The sequence below is a fragment of the Pleurodeles waltl genome, chromosome 6 (genome assembly GCF_031143425.1).
Source record: "Pleurodeles waltl isolate 20211129_DDA chromosome 6, aPleWal1.hap1.20221129, whole genome shotgun sequence".
Taxonomy (NCBI): Eukaryota; Metazoa; Chordata; class Amphibia; order Caudata; family Salamandridae; genus Pleurodeles; species Pleurodeles waltl.
Window position 1 is genome coordinate 641,232,676 of NC_090445.1, and position 18,881 is coordinate 641,251,556.

At 43.8% G+C, this 18,881-nt stretch overlaps 1 protein-coding gene across 1 annotated transcript in view; it reads right to left on the reverse strand.

Moving 5' to 3' along the window:
* The window catches only part of STK38 (serine/threonine kinase 38), a 202,793-nt gene that overhangs the window by 46,099 nt on the left and 137,813 nt on the right, over nt 1–18,881 (reverse strand). The window contains exon 11 of the mRNA XM_069238981.1: nt 4,931–5,026. Coding sequence (XP_069095082.1) covers nt 4,931–5,026 — 96 coding nt within the window. The remainder of the gene's footprint in view (nt 1–4,930; nt 5,027–18,881) is intronic.

Sequence of the window (18,881 nt, forward strand, 5' to 3'; positions counted from 1 at the left end):
ATATCAGGTCCTTATTGATCACAAAGGGCTTCAGTTAAGTTCCTATGTTGAAAACATTGACTCTAATCTGAGTCAATGGCCGAAGGATAAATGTAATCATGTATCAAGTGACAGAATGGAGGTTTTTGTTTTGGGTTCTGAACATATATTTTCCTCTGAACTCTGCCCACAAACGCCAGCTATATTGGGAGTCCCACCAAACAAAAGGATGGTGGAGTAGTGTAGATTTATGGCGACACCCTTTATGGACGTTTTAAAGAGTCTCAAATATATCAGCTTTGGTCTGCCCAAAGCTCTGCTATTCAACTCATTTTCACATTGAAGAAGGGACAAATCTTGCAGTATGAAAACACTGGATGTCTATTGGTAGACTACAAGCACTCTGGTGGAAGCAGACAGTAAGTGCTCTACAATCTGTACAAGGAGTAAAACTAGGTACCAAAAGACTTATAAGACTAGGAATTCACTGAAGTCCCCAATTTATAAGGCAACCAAGGGACCCATATTCCACTCATGGCCACTCCATTATAATGAACTCCATAAAGACCCAGCAAAGTCTCAGGTACAATTACAGACGCACCAGAAACAAACCGCATCAAGAAGACAATGGAATCAAGATCATGGACATTTGTAGTCAGCAAACAGGGTGGCACATGGACCCAACAAACAATGGTATGCAGGCTGCTACAATGCTGTCCTGGGATCTCCAAACAGGCACTGAAAAATCTGCTGCCGCAGGTGGAATAGCAGGTGCAGCTGGTATAGATGCTTAAGATGCATGGCTCCACAATACAGCTGAGATTTGGGCTCATAAGGCAGGTGCATTTTGAGGCTTTACCTGTATGTAGCATGACACCACTACCAAGCCCTGATTCTGAGGCAAAATATGCTTCTTGCAAACAGATTGTGGGACAGCCTAGAATAAAGGTCTCCAACCTTTTCTCCAGTGAGGGCTACTTTTAATCAATGAAATTCATCCTGAGTTACACCCTAATATGGATTAGATCACAGCACATAAAGGACACACCTCTGCCCTTTTAGAGAACTCAGTCCTGAAGCAATTTTCACAGAGCACAATGCCACAGAAGCTGTATCTGGAAGGGTTACTTAATTGTGTACCACCACTGAGTGGAGAGTGTTTCGCTGGGATTTGTGGCCTCTCTCATGCAATAAATTGGATGACACTACTCTAATTATGTAAATTACGACCCAAAAGACACCACTCATCTAGCTAATTGCGCTGAAGTCCATTGCTTCCTGACCAAGTCTGTGAGCTACTGGTAACTCGAGATAGACCTATTTTAGACCTCTGGCCTAGAAGAATCAAAAGCTAGGCCCATTCTTTCTGTGTGTGCCCAAAGAGAAGAAATTGTCAAAACATTGCAACTCTGCAGGTTAAATGGTCTGAGACGCAGCAAGGATAATAACTGCTATTAGCAGTTCATTACGCATTGCAGCGGCAGCTAGAAAACTGCTCTTCCTACCAGTACTACTCCATGGACAAAAACCTATAATCTTTCTAGCCCAAATTCAATGGTAAGACTGCCTCATGTATTTCAGTAAACATGTTACATGTATTGAACTTAACCACACTGTGGGGGTATGTGTGTTGATAGATTAAACTCACGTTTGATCATTATCCAAAAAAACACAAATCGCACAGTACTGCAGAAAGTCATTACTACTGCATTTCCTCTAAGTTAGTTTAAAGAAAAATGTGCATTCATTGATTATCCACGCAACAACACATTTAAACAAGGCAAGTAAACCTGTACGACTCAAACAGCCCACCAAAGAAGAATATTTATTGTAAAAAACACAACAGATTCTATTTAAGGAAAGAAATGTGGTGGCAAATAGAGGTTTACAACCAAATTCACCTTACCTTTGCCTGGCAGGATTTCACAAAGAGATTCCCGGCAGTTTTAAGCCTTTTTATAGGTACAGAGATCTCCTCCACGAGTGTACCCATCAATCCCATTCAAGGGTGTGATTTAGGGCCCTGTCTGGTACTTCAGGGTGTGGTTAGCATTGTTTGTCAGCATTCACAAACATCTCACATTTACCTTTACAGCCTGGAAAGGGTTATGTTTTTACCACAGCTAAAGGCTGATGTAAATCCCTTTCCAGGGTGGGAATGGAAATGTATCACCCCAAATTTGGTAAAGGTTGGGGGGTAGGGTAAAGCAAGGAGTTTGTGCATGGCTAAAATATACTTCCCCTGGAGTAAGAAAAAATGCACTTGCACAGTGTATTCCATTCCCCTGTGTGTAGTTCTCTATACAATGAAAACAGATCTAAATATGAAAATAACGTTTTTTTCAAGGACTCCCTATGCAGAACCTCTTTATGTGGATTTCATGCCCAATTTGTGGATTTCAGAAAGTAGTATCTCTACATTTGGATGTATTGTAAACCTCCGAATGTAGATTTACTACTATCTTTGTGAGCTGAGTCCAATATGCATGCACACGCACTTTACTAGACAAACATGGGAAGGGTTCATATTCAGATAGAAAAAACGTTATTGTGCGCTAATTAATTGCACTTGATCACTGTCATTCAGGAGACAAAACATTTTTCAAGAGGTGTCAATCAATGCAATGGATATAGACTTCAACACTTTAGAAATATATTGCAAGTACACTGAATTGCATCAGTTGAAGTACTCTTTAATGAAAAAACACCACTGCCAAATCATTAATTAATTCTGACTGCCTGACATTACTTAACAACTCAATTCTGCATAATTCTTTTCTAGATATGCATTTCTTTTGCTTTAATGAAAACACCTTAACTGAGGAATTTGGTAAGTTAGAGACTTCTTTAAGGAGTTTTGGTAAATGTCATTAGAGCCTTAGCTTTAATGAAACCTTTCTTTTTCATTTAAGGATATAATGTTTAGCTCAGAAAGCACCTGTTACAGCAGAATATTCTGCTTTTAGCACTGTAAATGGCAAGTGTATTGACATCTACTAAAGTGATAGCCTTTTAACCTTCTGAGACAGATAAAATGGATGAGATACCACTTTGGAATTCAAAACTTCATCAGTTTCTCATAGACGTTTGCAAGGGTGTCAGTACTGGTGCATATGCCCACCTAACTAAAAACTGAGTATCAATAGATTAGAATGATTTATGGACTACTTTTTTACTAGTTGTAATACTGCAATCTTTCTTTTGTTAATTTATTTTTGAATAGCACTGTATTTTATTATTGCTCTTAGAGATCAACACAATAAAGCCCTTTCAGCCCAAAGGGCGTTGCACGCCTGCTTAACACACAATATAGGCAGCCTTTGCATAATGAAGGCAACACTTCTGGTAAATTACTCACTTTGCTCCTCTGACACAACGTTAAGATATACTATGAAATTACTTTACATATGGTCTCTAACATAGCTATATATTTGTAGTTTGTTTATTACTGACACCGTAAAATCTTTAATAGATATTGAAAAATAATAATGTTATTAATGCAGGACTCAGAAACTACGGTGATTTAGCACAAATGCAAGTTACTATTATTATTGTAGCCAGAGTTGAGCTGCTTAAAACTCTTACAGAACACATCACTGCAGGGCTTGAAAAAGCTACTCGACCATTCGCTATGGCGAGTTTTATTTTAGGAGTTCGAGATATTTTTAGATTCCACTCGACCCTTCTGGCAAATGGACGAAGAAGAGGTGTTCTGTTCAGTCAGAAACTGAATTAGCAATTAAGTTGCTTTTAAACCTTATTCTTGTCACATTTGCTCTGTGTTCAGTGGTCAAAAGTCAGTTTGTCTTCTTGCAATACAAATACGTTTCCTTGTGACTGTAGAGTTCCAGAATATTGTAAGGTGAACTGCCTGACCTTTGTGAAATAAAAGGCTTTTGGTATCAGGTTTTTCCTAACACACAACATGTATATAACTAAGTCAACTTTGAAAACATTAAAAAATATATTTCAGTAGCTGTGAAAGACCATTTTTTGTACTTCTGTGTGATGAAAAAAATATTTTACTAGGATGAAAAAAGTCAGAACACTTTACTTGGTGATGTGCAAATGATAAATGTTTTCTGAAAGCCAATTTTCAGAGACTATATAGTTTTATCAGTAAAGCTGTAAGTTAGTGGGGAGGGTTTTGGACATTTCTTGGAAATTTACTGTCTGTAAATGACAGTGCGCAACCACATCATGCTTTAGTTATATATTTATTAAAAGTGAGTGTTTAAACATAAACCGAGAAACACTCCTGCCCTGATGGCAAAGCTATTAGCAAACTAAGAGGCACGTCATACATGGATAATGTATACCCTGTATGTGGGATGGATTTATTATACATGGTTCAAACGTTTAGTGTATTTAATCAAACAAAAGAGGATTTTTTTTTTTTTTTTACGGAAAAAATGCTGAACTCACATATTTGAAGGTACACTCATATGTGAGAATGAAGAAAAAGGTGACTATAAAATTGCCTTGGATCACGCAATTTGAGACCTATTTCCAGGTCAAGTATATTACAGTTTGGTTGAGTAGATTATTCAAGCTACTCGATCGGCAGGTCTAGTAACATTTTTATAATTTTTCAAGGCCCGCACTGGGTGATTAATTTATGTTACTGTTATTTGTATAGCACACAATCTGCCAATGGAATGGAATTTTATCATTTTGGGGAATTCTGGTGATGACTTTCCCAAGTTTCAGATGAGTCTATCACAGAAGGGAGGCACATAAAGATGTGCTTTAAGTAGCATGAGTGGGAATGCACCTACTTTAAAGATGAAGGTAGTCTTGGCCTTTACAAGACCAAAAAAAAAACTAGTGGACTAGTCTGACCTTAAAAGATACTGTGCTACCCCGTAAGAAGCAGGTAAAGCCCATCTTTAATATTATAAACCTCCTACATATGTGCACCAACAATGAGACCAGCTGACGTTTACCCTACCTGATATGTTCCCAGTCAACTGCTTCAAAGAAAGAGTTAGTTTTAATTTCCTCTACTCCAGATGCTCCAACTCTGTGTTCCCAATCACAGCAGAACCTGAAACAGAAGGTAACCTGTCACAAATACTTTAAATCACACAGTAACAACGACTGGAACAACTGCATACTTGTCTGTGCCATCTGGTCTGCTTGTTTGTAGAGAGTGCCTGCTTTCTCCTTGCTTTAGCAATAATCTTTGTTTGTAAATATGTATATTTATGTATAAAGTGTCAATAAATACATGGGATGTACATATATCAATAGGCATATTAGTAAAATGGTTCCTGTTATGACACATATTATAAATACACCTATTCAGTATAGTGTGCTCAGCGTAGGACATCAATGAACAAGTTATTTACCTTGGATAACGCCTTATCTGGTAGAGACAATACCTAGTTGCAAATTTCTTACCTTTGAATTTCCCACAGACGTCAGACGGGATCCGGAGATTGGTGCGAGCAGTACCCTTGCGTGCCATTAGGTGTTGTTGATCGGCTTGTGTCGTCCATACGTTCCGGTACCCCAGCACAATGACATCAGTTCCTTTTCAGGACTTTCCACGCTAGTAGCACAGAGCCATAACAAAACTGACTACTGGTGTGTCAAAACCAAAGCCCTGATCGGGTAGTCCCCTTCCCTAGAAATCAGTTTGCAAAGTGGGGAGGATGGGCGGGTTGATAAAGAATCTGCACCTATGTCTACCATTCCAGGCATTACAGTACAAGTAACTTTCTCACCTGTGAAAGACTTCTAGTTGCAGATTCTTTACCTATGAATAGATACCCAAGCAATACCATCCCCGGAGGTGGGTCTGAGAATGAAGTTCATACTAGAAAGTCCTGGACCAGACTGTTCAGGCAGTAGTCTTCGGCTAATCCGTGCAGAAATGCACAAGTTACAAGGACTGGAACTCTGCGTGCTAAGCAGTGGTTGCAGCTTTAGCTCAGGTAGAATGAGTAGGCAAACCCAAAGGGGGTTGCTTATTGGCTAGTGCGTAGCAGATCTTAATATGGAGAATGACTCATCTGGAGATGGTCTGCTTCTGCACTGCCTGACCTTTCTTCGCACCCACATAACCGCCAAAGAGTTGTTCATCCACCCTGAACTTTTTTGTGCGATCAAGGTAGAATGCCAACACTCTTTTTGGTTCCAGGCAGTGGTCTCTTCTCTTCTTTAGAAGGATTTGGGGGCGCATAAAAAGAAGGCCCTAGTATGAAGCACCACTGTCATGAAAGATGGAAAGGTAGGGTGGCTTGGATGACCATGCCTGCAGCTCACTCACTCTGCGGACAGATGTAATGGCCATAAGTAAAGTGAGAAGCTTGAGAGGACATTTGCAGAGAGGCTCGAAAGGGGTGCACATCAGTAATGTCAAAAACCAATTCAGAACCTATTGGGGCATAATGAATGGGGATCGCAGAAAAAGATGTGTAAGACCTTTGAGGAACCTATGTACAATAGGGGACGTAAAAAAAAAAAGATAGTTCACCAGGCAACCTCTATCATAAACAGCGGACAAATAACATTTAAGTGCCCATAGCAGAGCCCTGCTGGGCCAGGGAAAGGATAAACAACAGGACCTCAGAGAGAGGGACAGAATGGAGGGGGTCAACAGACTGGAAAGCCTGGCTGAGAAGATTCTGTTACAAAACTTCGGGTGGAAGGTCAAAAATTGTCAAATGTCGCTATTCAATCTCCATGCAAGAAGACTGAGAGTAGACAGGTTCGGGTGCACAACCCTCCCCTGCTGCTGCAACAGAAGATCCTCCCAAAGGAGCAGTCTGATCAGAGAATCGATGGACTTGCTCAGCAGCTCAGGATACCAGACTCCCCATGCCCAGTCTAGAGCCACAAGCATTACTTGGGCTAGGTTGTTCTTGAAGTTCTTGAGAACTCTGGGCAGAAGTTCTATGGGCAGAAAGGTGTACAGGAGGCCTGAGTTACACTCGAGACGAAAAGCGTCTCAGAGCGACTGCCGCCTTGGAAACTCTAACATGCAAAACTGCTGACAATACTTGTTCTCTGCAGAGGCTAACAGATCTAGCCAAGGCTCTACCCACTGCTGAAAGAAATCGTGCACCACCTCTGGTGAAGATGCCACTTGTGATCAGCTAGACATCTTAAAACTTTATTTCGGCATCCAGTGCCATAAAAGTCACATCGCACCACAATAAATAATAACTTAAAATTCATAAAATTAAACTTGGCTAAAAATAAATAAAACATGACAATGCACAAAATGCAGTACTATAAAAGTGGAATGTGACAAAACACAGTTCTGGGATACAGTCATGGTGCAGAAATGAACATGTAATACTGTTGGGACATGGGGTTAGGCAGTCTTAGTCAGTTTCCTTCTGATGCGCCACGTTCCTCCGAGAAATCTGGCAACGGCAATGGGCAGACTGGCGTTTGATTTTAAAATTCTCAAGGCTGCAGCGTGAACTCGGGTCCCAAGCCGTTTGCAGGTTGGCGTGAGCAATTTCCTTCATAGGGGAGCATAGAAAGGGCATGCAAAGAGGACATGGGCAGTTGACTCCTGGAACAGATTGCAGCAGGGGCATAACTTGTTACTAGGGGTCTTATTCTGCCAACTGCTGGTAAAGGGTTTGAGAAAGAGGGAACAGAATCTGAATTGCATATAGAGCTTCCTATAGGTTGGATCAAGAATGCTGTCCAGGCAAGGTTCTAGCAACTAGGTAGGCTTGAAGTCCAGAAACTCGATAGTCAGTCGCCCTAATGAGAGCGAGCACGATATAGACTGGGTTACCCACTCCCAGTAGCAGGACTTCACCCTTTCTTTGGTCGGTGGTGGTCCTGTGTATGAAGACTTCCATGAGTCTCCCAACCCAATGGCAGTCAATTGCTGTCTTAACTGAATGGATCCACCGGGTCTTATTGGAGGTGTCCAAGAAACTAAATTCCCTAAATGCGGTGGCATAAGAGGAAAGTTCGGGAGTTGCCATGATACTCCTTCAAAACAACAGTGGTCTGAGACCGATTATAGCAGCTAGTCAGGCCAGATCCAAGTGTAAAGGATGAAGCGGGGTGCTCGGGCCAGGGAGGTGAGCTTTCTCATAACAATATTCTCAATATGGGTAAGCTCCTTTGCATCCTCAAAGCCCCAGAGTTGGGCCCTGTAAAGTGCTGCGCTAACAGACTTCATACTACAAATCTGGAGAGCAGCAGCTATTGGTCATGTAGTTGATGCATGGTGCTCCCTTAGAAGAACGCCCACTAGTTGACTAAATTTTAATGATACAGAGTTGATATGAGCTTTCCAAGACATTGAGTCAGATAGTTAAATTCTCAGGTATTCAAAGCTGTTAAATAGTTCTAGTTTAGACCCGCCTAGGGAAAGGTTCCCCCTATATGATTGTGAGGGTTGATGACCATAAACTTGGTTTCAGAGGAGTTTATTTCTAGGTCTCTCTTAGAGCAGAAATTGTCAAATCGATTCAGTGAGGATTGGAGGCCCATCAGGGTTTTGGATACCATCAGGGTGTCATCTGCGAATACAAGTGTCACAATCTTTTTGTTGCCTAATGTTGGTGCGTCAGAGGGCTGGAAGGAGAGGTGTTGGATGAGCTGGTTCAATTAGAGGGAGAACAGAGTTGGAGCTAGTACACAGCCCTGCTGAATGCCCCTGACTACTTTGATCGGAGAGATCGCCCTGGTTCGCCCAGAGTATTTTTGCATAGTTGGCCTCATGTAGTTGAATTTTTGTGGTCAGGAGCCCTGGGGGCATACAATCTCGTTAAGGACCTCCCAAAGTTGACCTCTAGGGACCAGATCAAATGCAGATTTGAGGTCTATGAAGGCTATTTAGAGACTCCCCTTCCCGATCACTACAACCTTCCAATACAAAAGCAGAAACCTAGACACCTAATCTATGGGGCTTCCTTTAGACCTGAAGCCAGCCTGGAATGGTGATAGGATGCCATTCTCAGAAATCCAATCTTGGATTTTCGATAGTAGGGCACAGCAAAATACCTTTTGCGCTGTATCGATGAGGCTTATGGGCCTATAGTTATCAGGTAGCGACCTATTGCCTTTCTTGTAAATGGGTATTACCTCAGCACCCCTCCAGGACTCGGGAATGGGGGTTCCCCTAACAATTGCATTGGATAAGAGAAGGATGTACTCAGCCCATTTATTGGTGTTGTGAAGAAAAAGGTCACAAGGAATGCCATTGGGGCTAGCGGCTTTCAGTCAAACTATATTGTTAATTGCATCTCAGATATCTCCCAAGTTGATCAAACCACCCCCATGGGCGGTATTCGGCTGTGGTGGAGGTGGGAGGACAGAGATGGTTGCGACTTGGCTTTCAACATTATAGAGAGAGTTGAAGTGTTGGAACCAGTCCGAGGGCAGGATATTATTGCCAATTGCAGGGGCTCCTTTTTGGTTTCTTTTGCTTACCGTAAGCCAAAAGGATCTGGAATCCCTGCATTCACACGCAACCTTCACAAGTCTCCAACTTTTCTCATCCCAGTCCTTCCTAGTCTTGTTCTGCGTCTACTTGTACAGATTCCGCAGAGTTCAAACTCGGGCGACATCCTTTTGTTTGATTGCCCTGATTAGATTTGTTTGTACTATCCGGCAATCTCGGCTGTACCAATAACCACTCGCACAGTGAGGAGCACTGCAAGTGTTGTGGGCAACTGGCAAAGCTAGAAGCTGTTCCGATCTTTTGAAAAACTCGGTGTGTACTTCGATTAGAGAGGAACTGATTCCTACGTCTTCTCCCATCGTGGATATCAATGTTACGCAATGTGTCAGATCTAAATCGAAGGAAGAGAGAATGTCGTCTCACAGGATCACCTTGCTTTATCTAAGTCTCCGTCTGCTGTTCTCAGCCTGGACCACCTTGGCTACTTTGGCAGTGGTTGTTGCAATGGGCACCCTACCCCACGGTGGCTCTGTGGTCACTGTCCAATAGGGTCCAGACTACCATGTCATCTACCAAGTGCCAGTATCTAAGGTCTATCAGTAATTGATTCGGCTCTTCCTGTGTGCCAGTGAATGTGTGGGTGGCATGCTTGTCAGATTTGGTTCTTCTATTTACAAACCTCAGGCCTTGGCTGAGGGTCAGGGCGTTTAGTTGCAGGGCAGCCAAGTGCCACTTCTTGAAGGGGGGGAAGCGCCAGCCTAGGTATGTGCCATATATTATCTTCTTCCCTGAAACCGCGTGGTCCAGACCGAGGGGTTCGAAGGTGGTATTGAAGTCCCCCACTACTTTGAGGGCATGTTTGGAGGCTCTTTCACCCAACTGGGTCTCCAGAGACTGAAAGGTGACAGAGTGGTTGGGCCCCCTTCCCCGGCATAGATGTTGAAAATGTCGGTGACAGTGGACCCTGTTCCCTTGAGACTGATACCAAGAATATCAGGGCTATCAGTGGGTTTCACTGTGCACTGTAGTGAGATTTTCACCCATATTAGGAGGCCCCCCCAATGGACGACCCGCCTTGCTGGGAACATCGGATATGTGGGAGGTTGCATAGCCAGGTTTTTGGGCAGGTTCGATTGGCCAGGTCTCCTGAAAGCTGCATAAGTCGTGGGGATCGATAAAGGTGTTCCAATGAGGCAACAGAAGTTTGGATTTGATACCTGCCACATTCCAGGAGACAATCTTTACTTTCCAACCGGTGGTCATGGGGTTGGGCGATGGGGGCGGGTTTGCCTGGAGATCAAGGGTGGCTGGTCCAACGATATTGAGAGAAGCGGTGGGGGCCATCCTAATTCTCTGATCGGAGATGTCCGCTGGGTGGCTGATGGTGCGGGGCAATTGTCAGAGCTAGACATTTTCAGCTGAGTTCGCCTGCTCTCCATTCAGAGATCCCGTCATATGGTTAACCATCAGGGATATGCCTGGTGTTTTCAGCCACGTCCAGAGGTGAAGAGCCTCTTGACAAAGGCTCCACTACTCTATCCCACCCTGCTTGTTGTACCACATGGCAGTGGTGTTTTCCGTTAACACCTGCACCATCTTTTCTTTGATAGAGAGAAGAAATGCTTTTAATGCTAGCCAGATTGCATGAAGCTCCAACAGGTTGATGGGAAGTCCGGATTCCGCCAAAGTCCATATGCCTCTGATCTCCACCTCTCCCAGATGGGCGTTCCATCCCAGGAATGACGCAACTGTCACTACTGTCAGATCTGGTTGGGGAAAGGAGTGGGATCTGCCTCGGACCCAATCGGGATCTGTTAACCCCCACTGCAGATCTTTTGCAGTTCTCTCAGAGATCTGGATCTTGTCAGAGAGATCCCCCCCTGATGCTGCGCCCACTGGAACTTCAGATCCCACTGCACATCCCACATATGCAATATGGCATGTGTTACCAGCAGGATGCAGGAGGCCATGAGACCCAGCAGCCTCAGAGTCATTCTCACCAAAATCCAGGACAGAAGCTGAAACATCAGTATCAAGGCCGGAATGTCAAGGACTCGCCGCTCAAGAGGATAAGCCTGAACCTGCACTGTGTCCAGAATAGCTCCGATGAAAGGGAGCATCTGAGCAGGAGACAAGTCTGACTTCGGCATGTTTATGGAGAACCTCAGCGAATGCTGGAGGCCCGCTGTAGTCTGAAGGTGTGAGAAGACAGCCAGGGGTGAGCCCGCCTTCAACAGCCAGTCGTCAAGGTAGGGTAAGACAAACCCCTGATCTCCGCAGTTGAGTTGCAACCACCGCCATTCACCTTGGTGAACACCCGAGGGGTGATGGTAAGGCCAAAGGGAAGCAACGTTAACAGAAAGTGCTTGTGGCCTACTGTGAACCGCAAGTAACGTCTGTGGGCAGGCAGGACATGGGTATGGAAATTAGCGTCCTGCACGTCCAATGCTACAATCCAGTCTCTTGGATCAAAGGCAGCTAGAACCTGGGCCAAAGTGAGCATTTTGAACTTCTCCTTCTTGTGGAAGATATTGAAGGACCGAACGTCTAGGATAGGGCGGAGGCCTGGGTCCTTTTTGGAGACCAGGAAGTAGAGGGAATAGCAACCACGACCTACTTCTGCCACGGGGACCCTCTTTATGACTCTCTTGGCCAAGAGAGCTGTAACTTCCTTGAGGAAAAGGGACAAGTGATCCGCCATCATCCGATCATAGGAGCAGCCTCTTCAGACCAACTGCAAAACACACCTGTCTGACATGGACTCCCACTAAAGAAGGTGATGGCGAATCCTGGTATAGTCAGCCTAGGAAGGTTTAGAGAAGTGGTCTTGAAACTGGGGGGTCATCCCAAGGGGGGCGCCAGGCTCTGGCCAAAAGAAACATTACACAGATAAGTGTTTTGTTTTAAGCTGAAACATGTTTTTGCATTTTTAAAAAGGTAACAACACTTAACTGCAATGTTTAAATACATCTAGATATATTTAAACATTGGCATCTTTATAAAGTATTTGTGAAAAATTCTGATGGGGGGCCCAGTAATTTTTGTTTTTTAACTGGGGTGGGGGGGTGGAGAAGCAGCATAAAAAAGTTTGGAGACCACTGCTTTAGAGGCTGCTGCAGAAAAGGGGGGCTGGGGCAAGGAGCGGACTGTTCAGACTGATCCATGGGGGGGGGAGGAGAGAGGGGTTGGTGGATCCAGCGCCCTCAGCCACACAGAGGCAGGGCAGCATGCATGGCACAAAGGTTGGTGGCCCCTTCCAAAGCCACAAGAGGGGTGAAAGGCAGACAAGGGGGTACATGGCACCGCTGCAAGGCCCAAGGACCTCGCCGTAGGCATAGAATCCATGAAACAACAAAAAAACAAAAATGACTGCCATCAAAGGGCATCTCACTCAAGGAAGCTTAGACATCCCCTGAAAAGCCAGACATTCTCAGCCAGGTGTGGCGCCACAGGGCCACTGTTGATGAAATCACTCTACCTAGCGAGCCGGTAGTGTCCGGTCTGCAACTGACTGTGAACTTTGCTGCATCTCTTCTATTGGCAACAGCCTGAGAGAGTACACTCCAGGCCTTCTCAGGAACCTGTGGCAGCACTTGCGCAACCTATCCAACAGGATGTGAGAATAACAGTCCAAAAGGTACGCGGTATTACCGAACCGCAAAGCAAGGCTGGAAGAAGATAATATAATCTTCCTGAGTGAGTCCAACCTTCTGGAATCCCTATCCGGGGGAGCGGAAGGGAACGCACCCTTGGAGGTAGAGGCTTGGATATCCAAGCTCTCAGGAATGGGGTACTGCATCAGAAAACTTGGGTCACCAGCAGCTGGGAGATGGAGGCGGGCATCATCCTGTTCACAAGAGCCCATTTGCTGGGTTTGGACCAGGTACCCCAGTAGGACGTTCATGAGGGCCTCATTAAACAGGAGCAGTAGTTCTGAGGTGGATGCTCCCGACTGTACCACCTCTGTCAGATTAAACAGCCTCTTTGGGAAACTCAAGGTCCAAGACCTCAGCCGCCCTCCTCACCACCATAGAATAAGAAGCTCCCTTCTCTATAGCCACAGTAAGAGGAGAAAGCATGTCAGTATCTGAAGAAAAATCCAGTCCGCTGGCTTTATCCAAGTCTGTATGCCAGTCCATATATACGTCTTCATGGAGCTGGTATTCTAAAGTGTCCATCGACCATTCCATTCGTCCCCGAAATATAAACCCATAAGAAAAGGGTTCAGAGTCTGACATAAGAGGCAACACTCCTACCAGTATTGGAATCTGCTTTGTATGACATCCATCAATCTCTGAATTGGAGTCTGGAATTAAAATGGAGTGGTGCTGCCTGTGGGTGAGGATGGCACCGTAAGCGGCGGTGTCAGGAGCAGCCTCGGGTGAAGGTCGAGGTGGCAAGACCGATGCTGCTCCAGATCCAGGACTGTATCCTTGGGAGCCCCTTGGCACCGAGGCCCGAAGCCACGGGCGCCGAACTGGAAGGGGCCCCTTCCGACACTGCAGGGCCTGAAGGTGCTCCAGTATTGTAGGGCTGCCCAAATATTAGGCAGATGGCTCCATAAACTCTCTAAGTTGGGCTGGGGGTGTTGATCTTGGAGTTGGACAACAACAGAGGAGGACTCCGCAAACGATCCCTAGACCTTCCCCTTGACTGAGATCTTGACTTGTGTGGAGTCGAGCGTCACACTGCCATCAGTTTTAGGTACTGCTCCCTCAAATCACTGGGATACATGGCCCGGCATGACTGTGTCATGGTTGCGCTCCAGACATCACAGGCACACAAGATACGAGATTTCTCAAGGACATTGCTCGATGACAGGATCCGCAGGAACTGAAGCTAGTCTTTCTGGATGACATCGTTGATGTAACAGGAGTAGAACACTCAAAAAACCCTTTGACAAAAAAGTCGAAAAAAGGCAGTCAAAAAGTGATCGAGGAGTAGCTCTCTTCAGATCAGTGCTAACGTGGAAAGAAAAGAACTGACGTCAGCATGCCTGGATGACACCTATATAGGAACTGCTACGTCATATCTGGTGTGGACAATGCAGACTATGGATGTGGAACCAATAGATGCCGCCTAACGGCGTGAAGGGGTACTACTCACAAATACTCTCTTGATTCCAATCGAACACCTGGGGGAAATTCGAAGGTAAGGAATCCTCAACTAGTCTCTATCAGATATAACATTTTTACCTTACAACATTACTTCAATATAAAATAACACCAACTAGCTAACTCCCACACTAATAGCCCCTATAATTAGTAAATCATTTTAACAATAAATATCATGTGGTGTGGTTTTGAAACTCACACCCTTTTCTCCCACAGTGATGGATTTCTTACTAAAGTATTTAATGTGTCATCCATGATCATCTATAGTAGTGTATGGAATCTGGCTAATTACCCATACTACCTACCTTATATGTAAAATACTTATGTGAACATTGTAATTATGATGTAATGCACGTAAAAACCATGCTTTCTCGTAGACATGCATGTAATTTCCACACAGCTATAAAACTTACTACAAACATGCTACTAACAAATGGATTCTCCTGAGTTCCTGCAAGAACTTTCTAGCTCCCCATGATAAATAGGTGTCATACCACATTTCTCAGCAACAGGTCACAAACCAACCAAGCCCAGAAAGGGGTTACTAAGTGCTCTCACCCAGCAAAAAGTTATCTTACATCTTCACCTGGGAAAAGGATGCTATGACAGTCTCATCAGGCAACCACAGCATCCAGGCACAAACATCACATAACTCTGTCTCTCCTAAGGAGGGCAAACTATATAATCTACACGTCTGAGAGCCAAATTTGTAACAAGGACATTTCCAACTGGTAAGCCGGTGGCCTGTTCATATGAGCTGCACCAAGATATCTGGGGCACATTTTACATAGCTTGACAGACCATAGAGTAAATGTAGGCTACAGTTTTCACTAGTGAATCTGTTTTTTTCTTTCTCTGGATTTCTTTAACTATCTTAGCGTTTACATTAGAATCATGGTGAATCTAGTATATAGTTTTTTCCGTATATTAAGATATAATAAATCTCCATTAATAAAACTGCATATTGAGTCCTCAATGTTTTGGTGGGAAGGTGGGTAAGAAATGGTGCATGTGCCTCTTATTACTTGCAAGCCATCTGTCATGTCTTTGGTAACACACCATCTCATTCAAATGTAGACAAGCCACAGGAGGAGATGAGCTTCTGGTCTGCTTTCCCTTTCTGCGCAAAGACCTATCCAAACTATTGCGGCTGAGGAACACTAACAGGGTGTACCCCAAATTAATAATGTGTGGTATGTAACACTAAACTGAGCTTCACGTAGCACAGCAGCGAGGAAGCGCATATTAGAAAAGGCCAATTGTGGAGGTTTTGGGTACATGCATTAGCAATACAAAGGCATGTCCATATGTACAACCACAGAAGGACACTGCCCTTGTCTACATTTTAAGAACTTACAACAAACATTTATCATCAGAAGTTGGGGTAAATATCGGTCCATTCCCTGCTCCACTTTTGGAATAAGAGAATAAAATAAGAAGAGGCAATGATGCCAATACAATCTTGTCCACTTGCATAAACATTCCCAGAGTACAATCCAGCAGTGCTAAATAATGACAACACTACATCTGTGAACACCTCAGATGATCTTTTGCAAGTAGCTGATTAAGGAGTGTGTTTTATCTGTTTTATGCTGGCTCAATGGCATTCAATACTGTGGACCACACGTAGCTGCTGTACAAGCTGAAAATAGTGATGGGGTCTCAGATGCTGAGATGATGTAATTATTTTAAGCAGCATGCCTAAAGCATTAAGCAGGGTCTGACATTTCAAAGCCCGTGCCTCCTCAGCTTTGAGGACTGCTGTTTTCCTGCGTTATTTTGTGGTCGAACTGATCAGGTCAGAGGGGCCAGGGTTTCACAATTAGGCAGATGTTACAGAAAACTATCTTCACGTAAAAGGACTAAAGGACAGACTCAGAGAGGCTAATTCCAGTTTAAATAAGATTGCAAGGTGGCTTGCAGGTAATGAACCTAAGTTAAATGCTATTAAACCTGAGGTCATTTCTGACCTTCTATATGTTTTTCAATCTATGTCTTCATCGACAACCTCTTGTTCTGTTTGGTACAAGTATTCTAAATGCAAAGAACTTAAAAAACCTGGGTTTCCTCTGGAACTTAGATATTAGACTACTATCTCTAATTGATGTTGCAATTCAAAGATCACTTGTTTGATGCCTCAACTCCGCAGAGTGGTGTATCTTGTGCTCATTAAACTTCACAATGTAGTGATGTAATTAGTGCCTAAGTAGATTTGAGTAACACCCTTTACAGTCGCCTACCAGACTTACAGCACCAGCATCTATAGTGAGTGCAAAATGCTGCAGTGTCTCTTATTTTTGGCTTCAGGAAGAGACCCTTACAATGCTCTTAGGAGAGCAATCCATGCACATTCTATGAGTGGTTGCGTATTTTTCAAGATATGGATTCTGTTTTCAGGTGCCTAGATGGCCTGAAACTGATACATTGCAAATGAACGTATGAGATATTGCTCCACCAGATTCTTTAGATTCACTGGTGCGACTGTTTTTCTAGTCCCCTTCGACTAAGTGTAGGTTCAAAGCAGACCATTTAAAAGTTTCTTAGTACCGAGAGTAAAGCTGTGGAAAAGAATGCCAAGCCACGTTTGACACACACATTCCATTATAGCATTAATAATGAGTCAATGACAACAATTTTTCTAAATTATTCTATGATTGTGATCAGTGTTCTCTGTATCTAGAACGTAGTTAAGTCCATTGTGTTTTTTTTTTAGCTTCTATATAAATAATTAAGTAATATCCCTTCTTCACTCCACTCTTAGAAGTAATTGAGGCAGAGCTTCGGAAATTTCACATTTCCACAATTTTTCAGTGTGAGCACCACTCTATAGTCCCATAATAAGAATTTTAAGAACACAAATGCCGTTATGACACCGGCACATTCGAGATTTTGTTAGTATTCAGGTTGTGGTGTAGTGTTTCATTGCAACACATTTACAGTTCAGGAGGATATATAGTCTAGAGTTTACAGTTTTATCTACAGTCGCTCTCCTCTGTCCTATATAAGATTACCAGTTTGATTAAAGCAGGACCAAATTTTGGAGGAGGCGAAAAATAGCTATATTCAGAGTCAACAGAATAAGAAAGACTAGAACAGAGGCGTCCATAGGCAAACAAATGTGGAAGAGAACAGAAAAATTAGAAGAGACTGGGCAAACTAACAGTAGAGACTATGGGAAAGACAGAGGAGGAAGAGAAGTAAGTGCAGGGCCATGCACGACACTCTCACCTCTCTCAGGCACCCTCTCCCTAGCTGTACTTGACAAAAACCTAACATACCAATACTTCCCATCCGCCACCTCAATACCCCTCAGACCATCTCCCCTTTCCTCAAATATATATTTAAAAAAAATAGTAATAAAATAGAAGTGGCATCATGCCATCCTCCCCCAACACCATTTACCTCACTTTCGAGCAACCTCTTCTCATCCCATTTAAAAAACTATTTCTATCTAGCAACTTGTCACCATCCATTCATAGACTCCATGCCTTGCAGCCCCTCCCCACTCTGCATGTGCTATGCTTCTGCTCACTACTGGAATAAAATTCATAGGCATGCAATTATTTTGAGTATATAATTCAAAAGGCACAATTTTAATTGTGCCTGTGTAGGCAGTGTTAAAAAAAAAAATCTTCTGATGAAAATTTAGCCTTCGATTGAGCAACTAATGGAGCCTCAGTTAACATATACCAATGCCCTTCGAGCCCCAATGATGCTGGCCTAAGAAAAAACACATTCAGGCCTAATGGTGGATCATTGGGGAACAAGAAAACACCAGCTCACACCTGAGGTATAAGTTTTTTCTGCCCAGAAAAAGCAGATTTGCCGATTACTGTTCAGTCCTTCCTAATAACAAATCTAACAGTGGAACACTGGACCCTCAGGTCCCAATGCAGAGCCCTCATATGTCAACAGACATGTGTTACAAGAAGGATGCAGGATGCCATGAGGCTGAACAGCCTATGAGTCAGTCTCACCGAAATCCAGGACAGAAGCTGAAACAGCTAAATCACAGTATGGTTATACTGGACATGTTGAAACTTCAATGTGTCCAGAACGGCATCAAAAAAAGAGAGTTCCTGAGAGGGAGTTAGGTGTGACACACTCACATTGATAGTGAACACCAGCGAATGCAAGAGGTCCACCCTAGTCTGGAGGTGGGAGACGACTGGGAGATAACTGCCTGGGGCGAGTCAGCCTTCAACATTCAATCGTTCATGTAGGGGAAGACGGGAACCCCTGATAGCAGCATATGTGCAGCAACCACCACCATCACTATTGCGGACACCTGGGGGGGGGGGGGGGCGGGGGGGGCGGGTATGGGGGCTGAGGAGGCCAAAGTGGAGCATGGCAAACTGAAAGTGCTCTTGGCATAACGTGAACCACAGGTAGGGCCTGTAGGC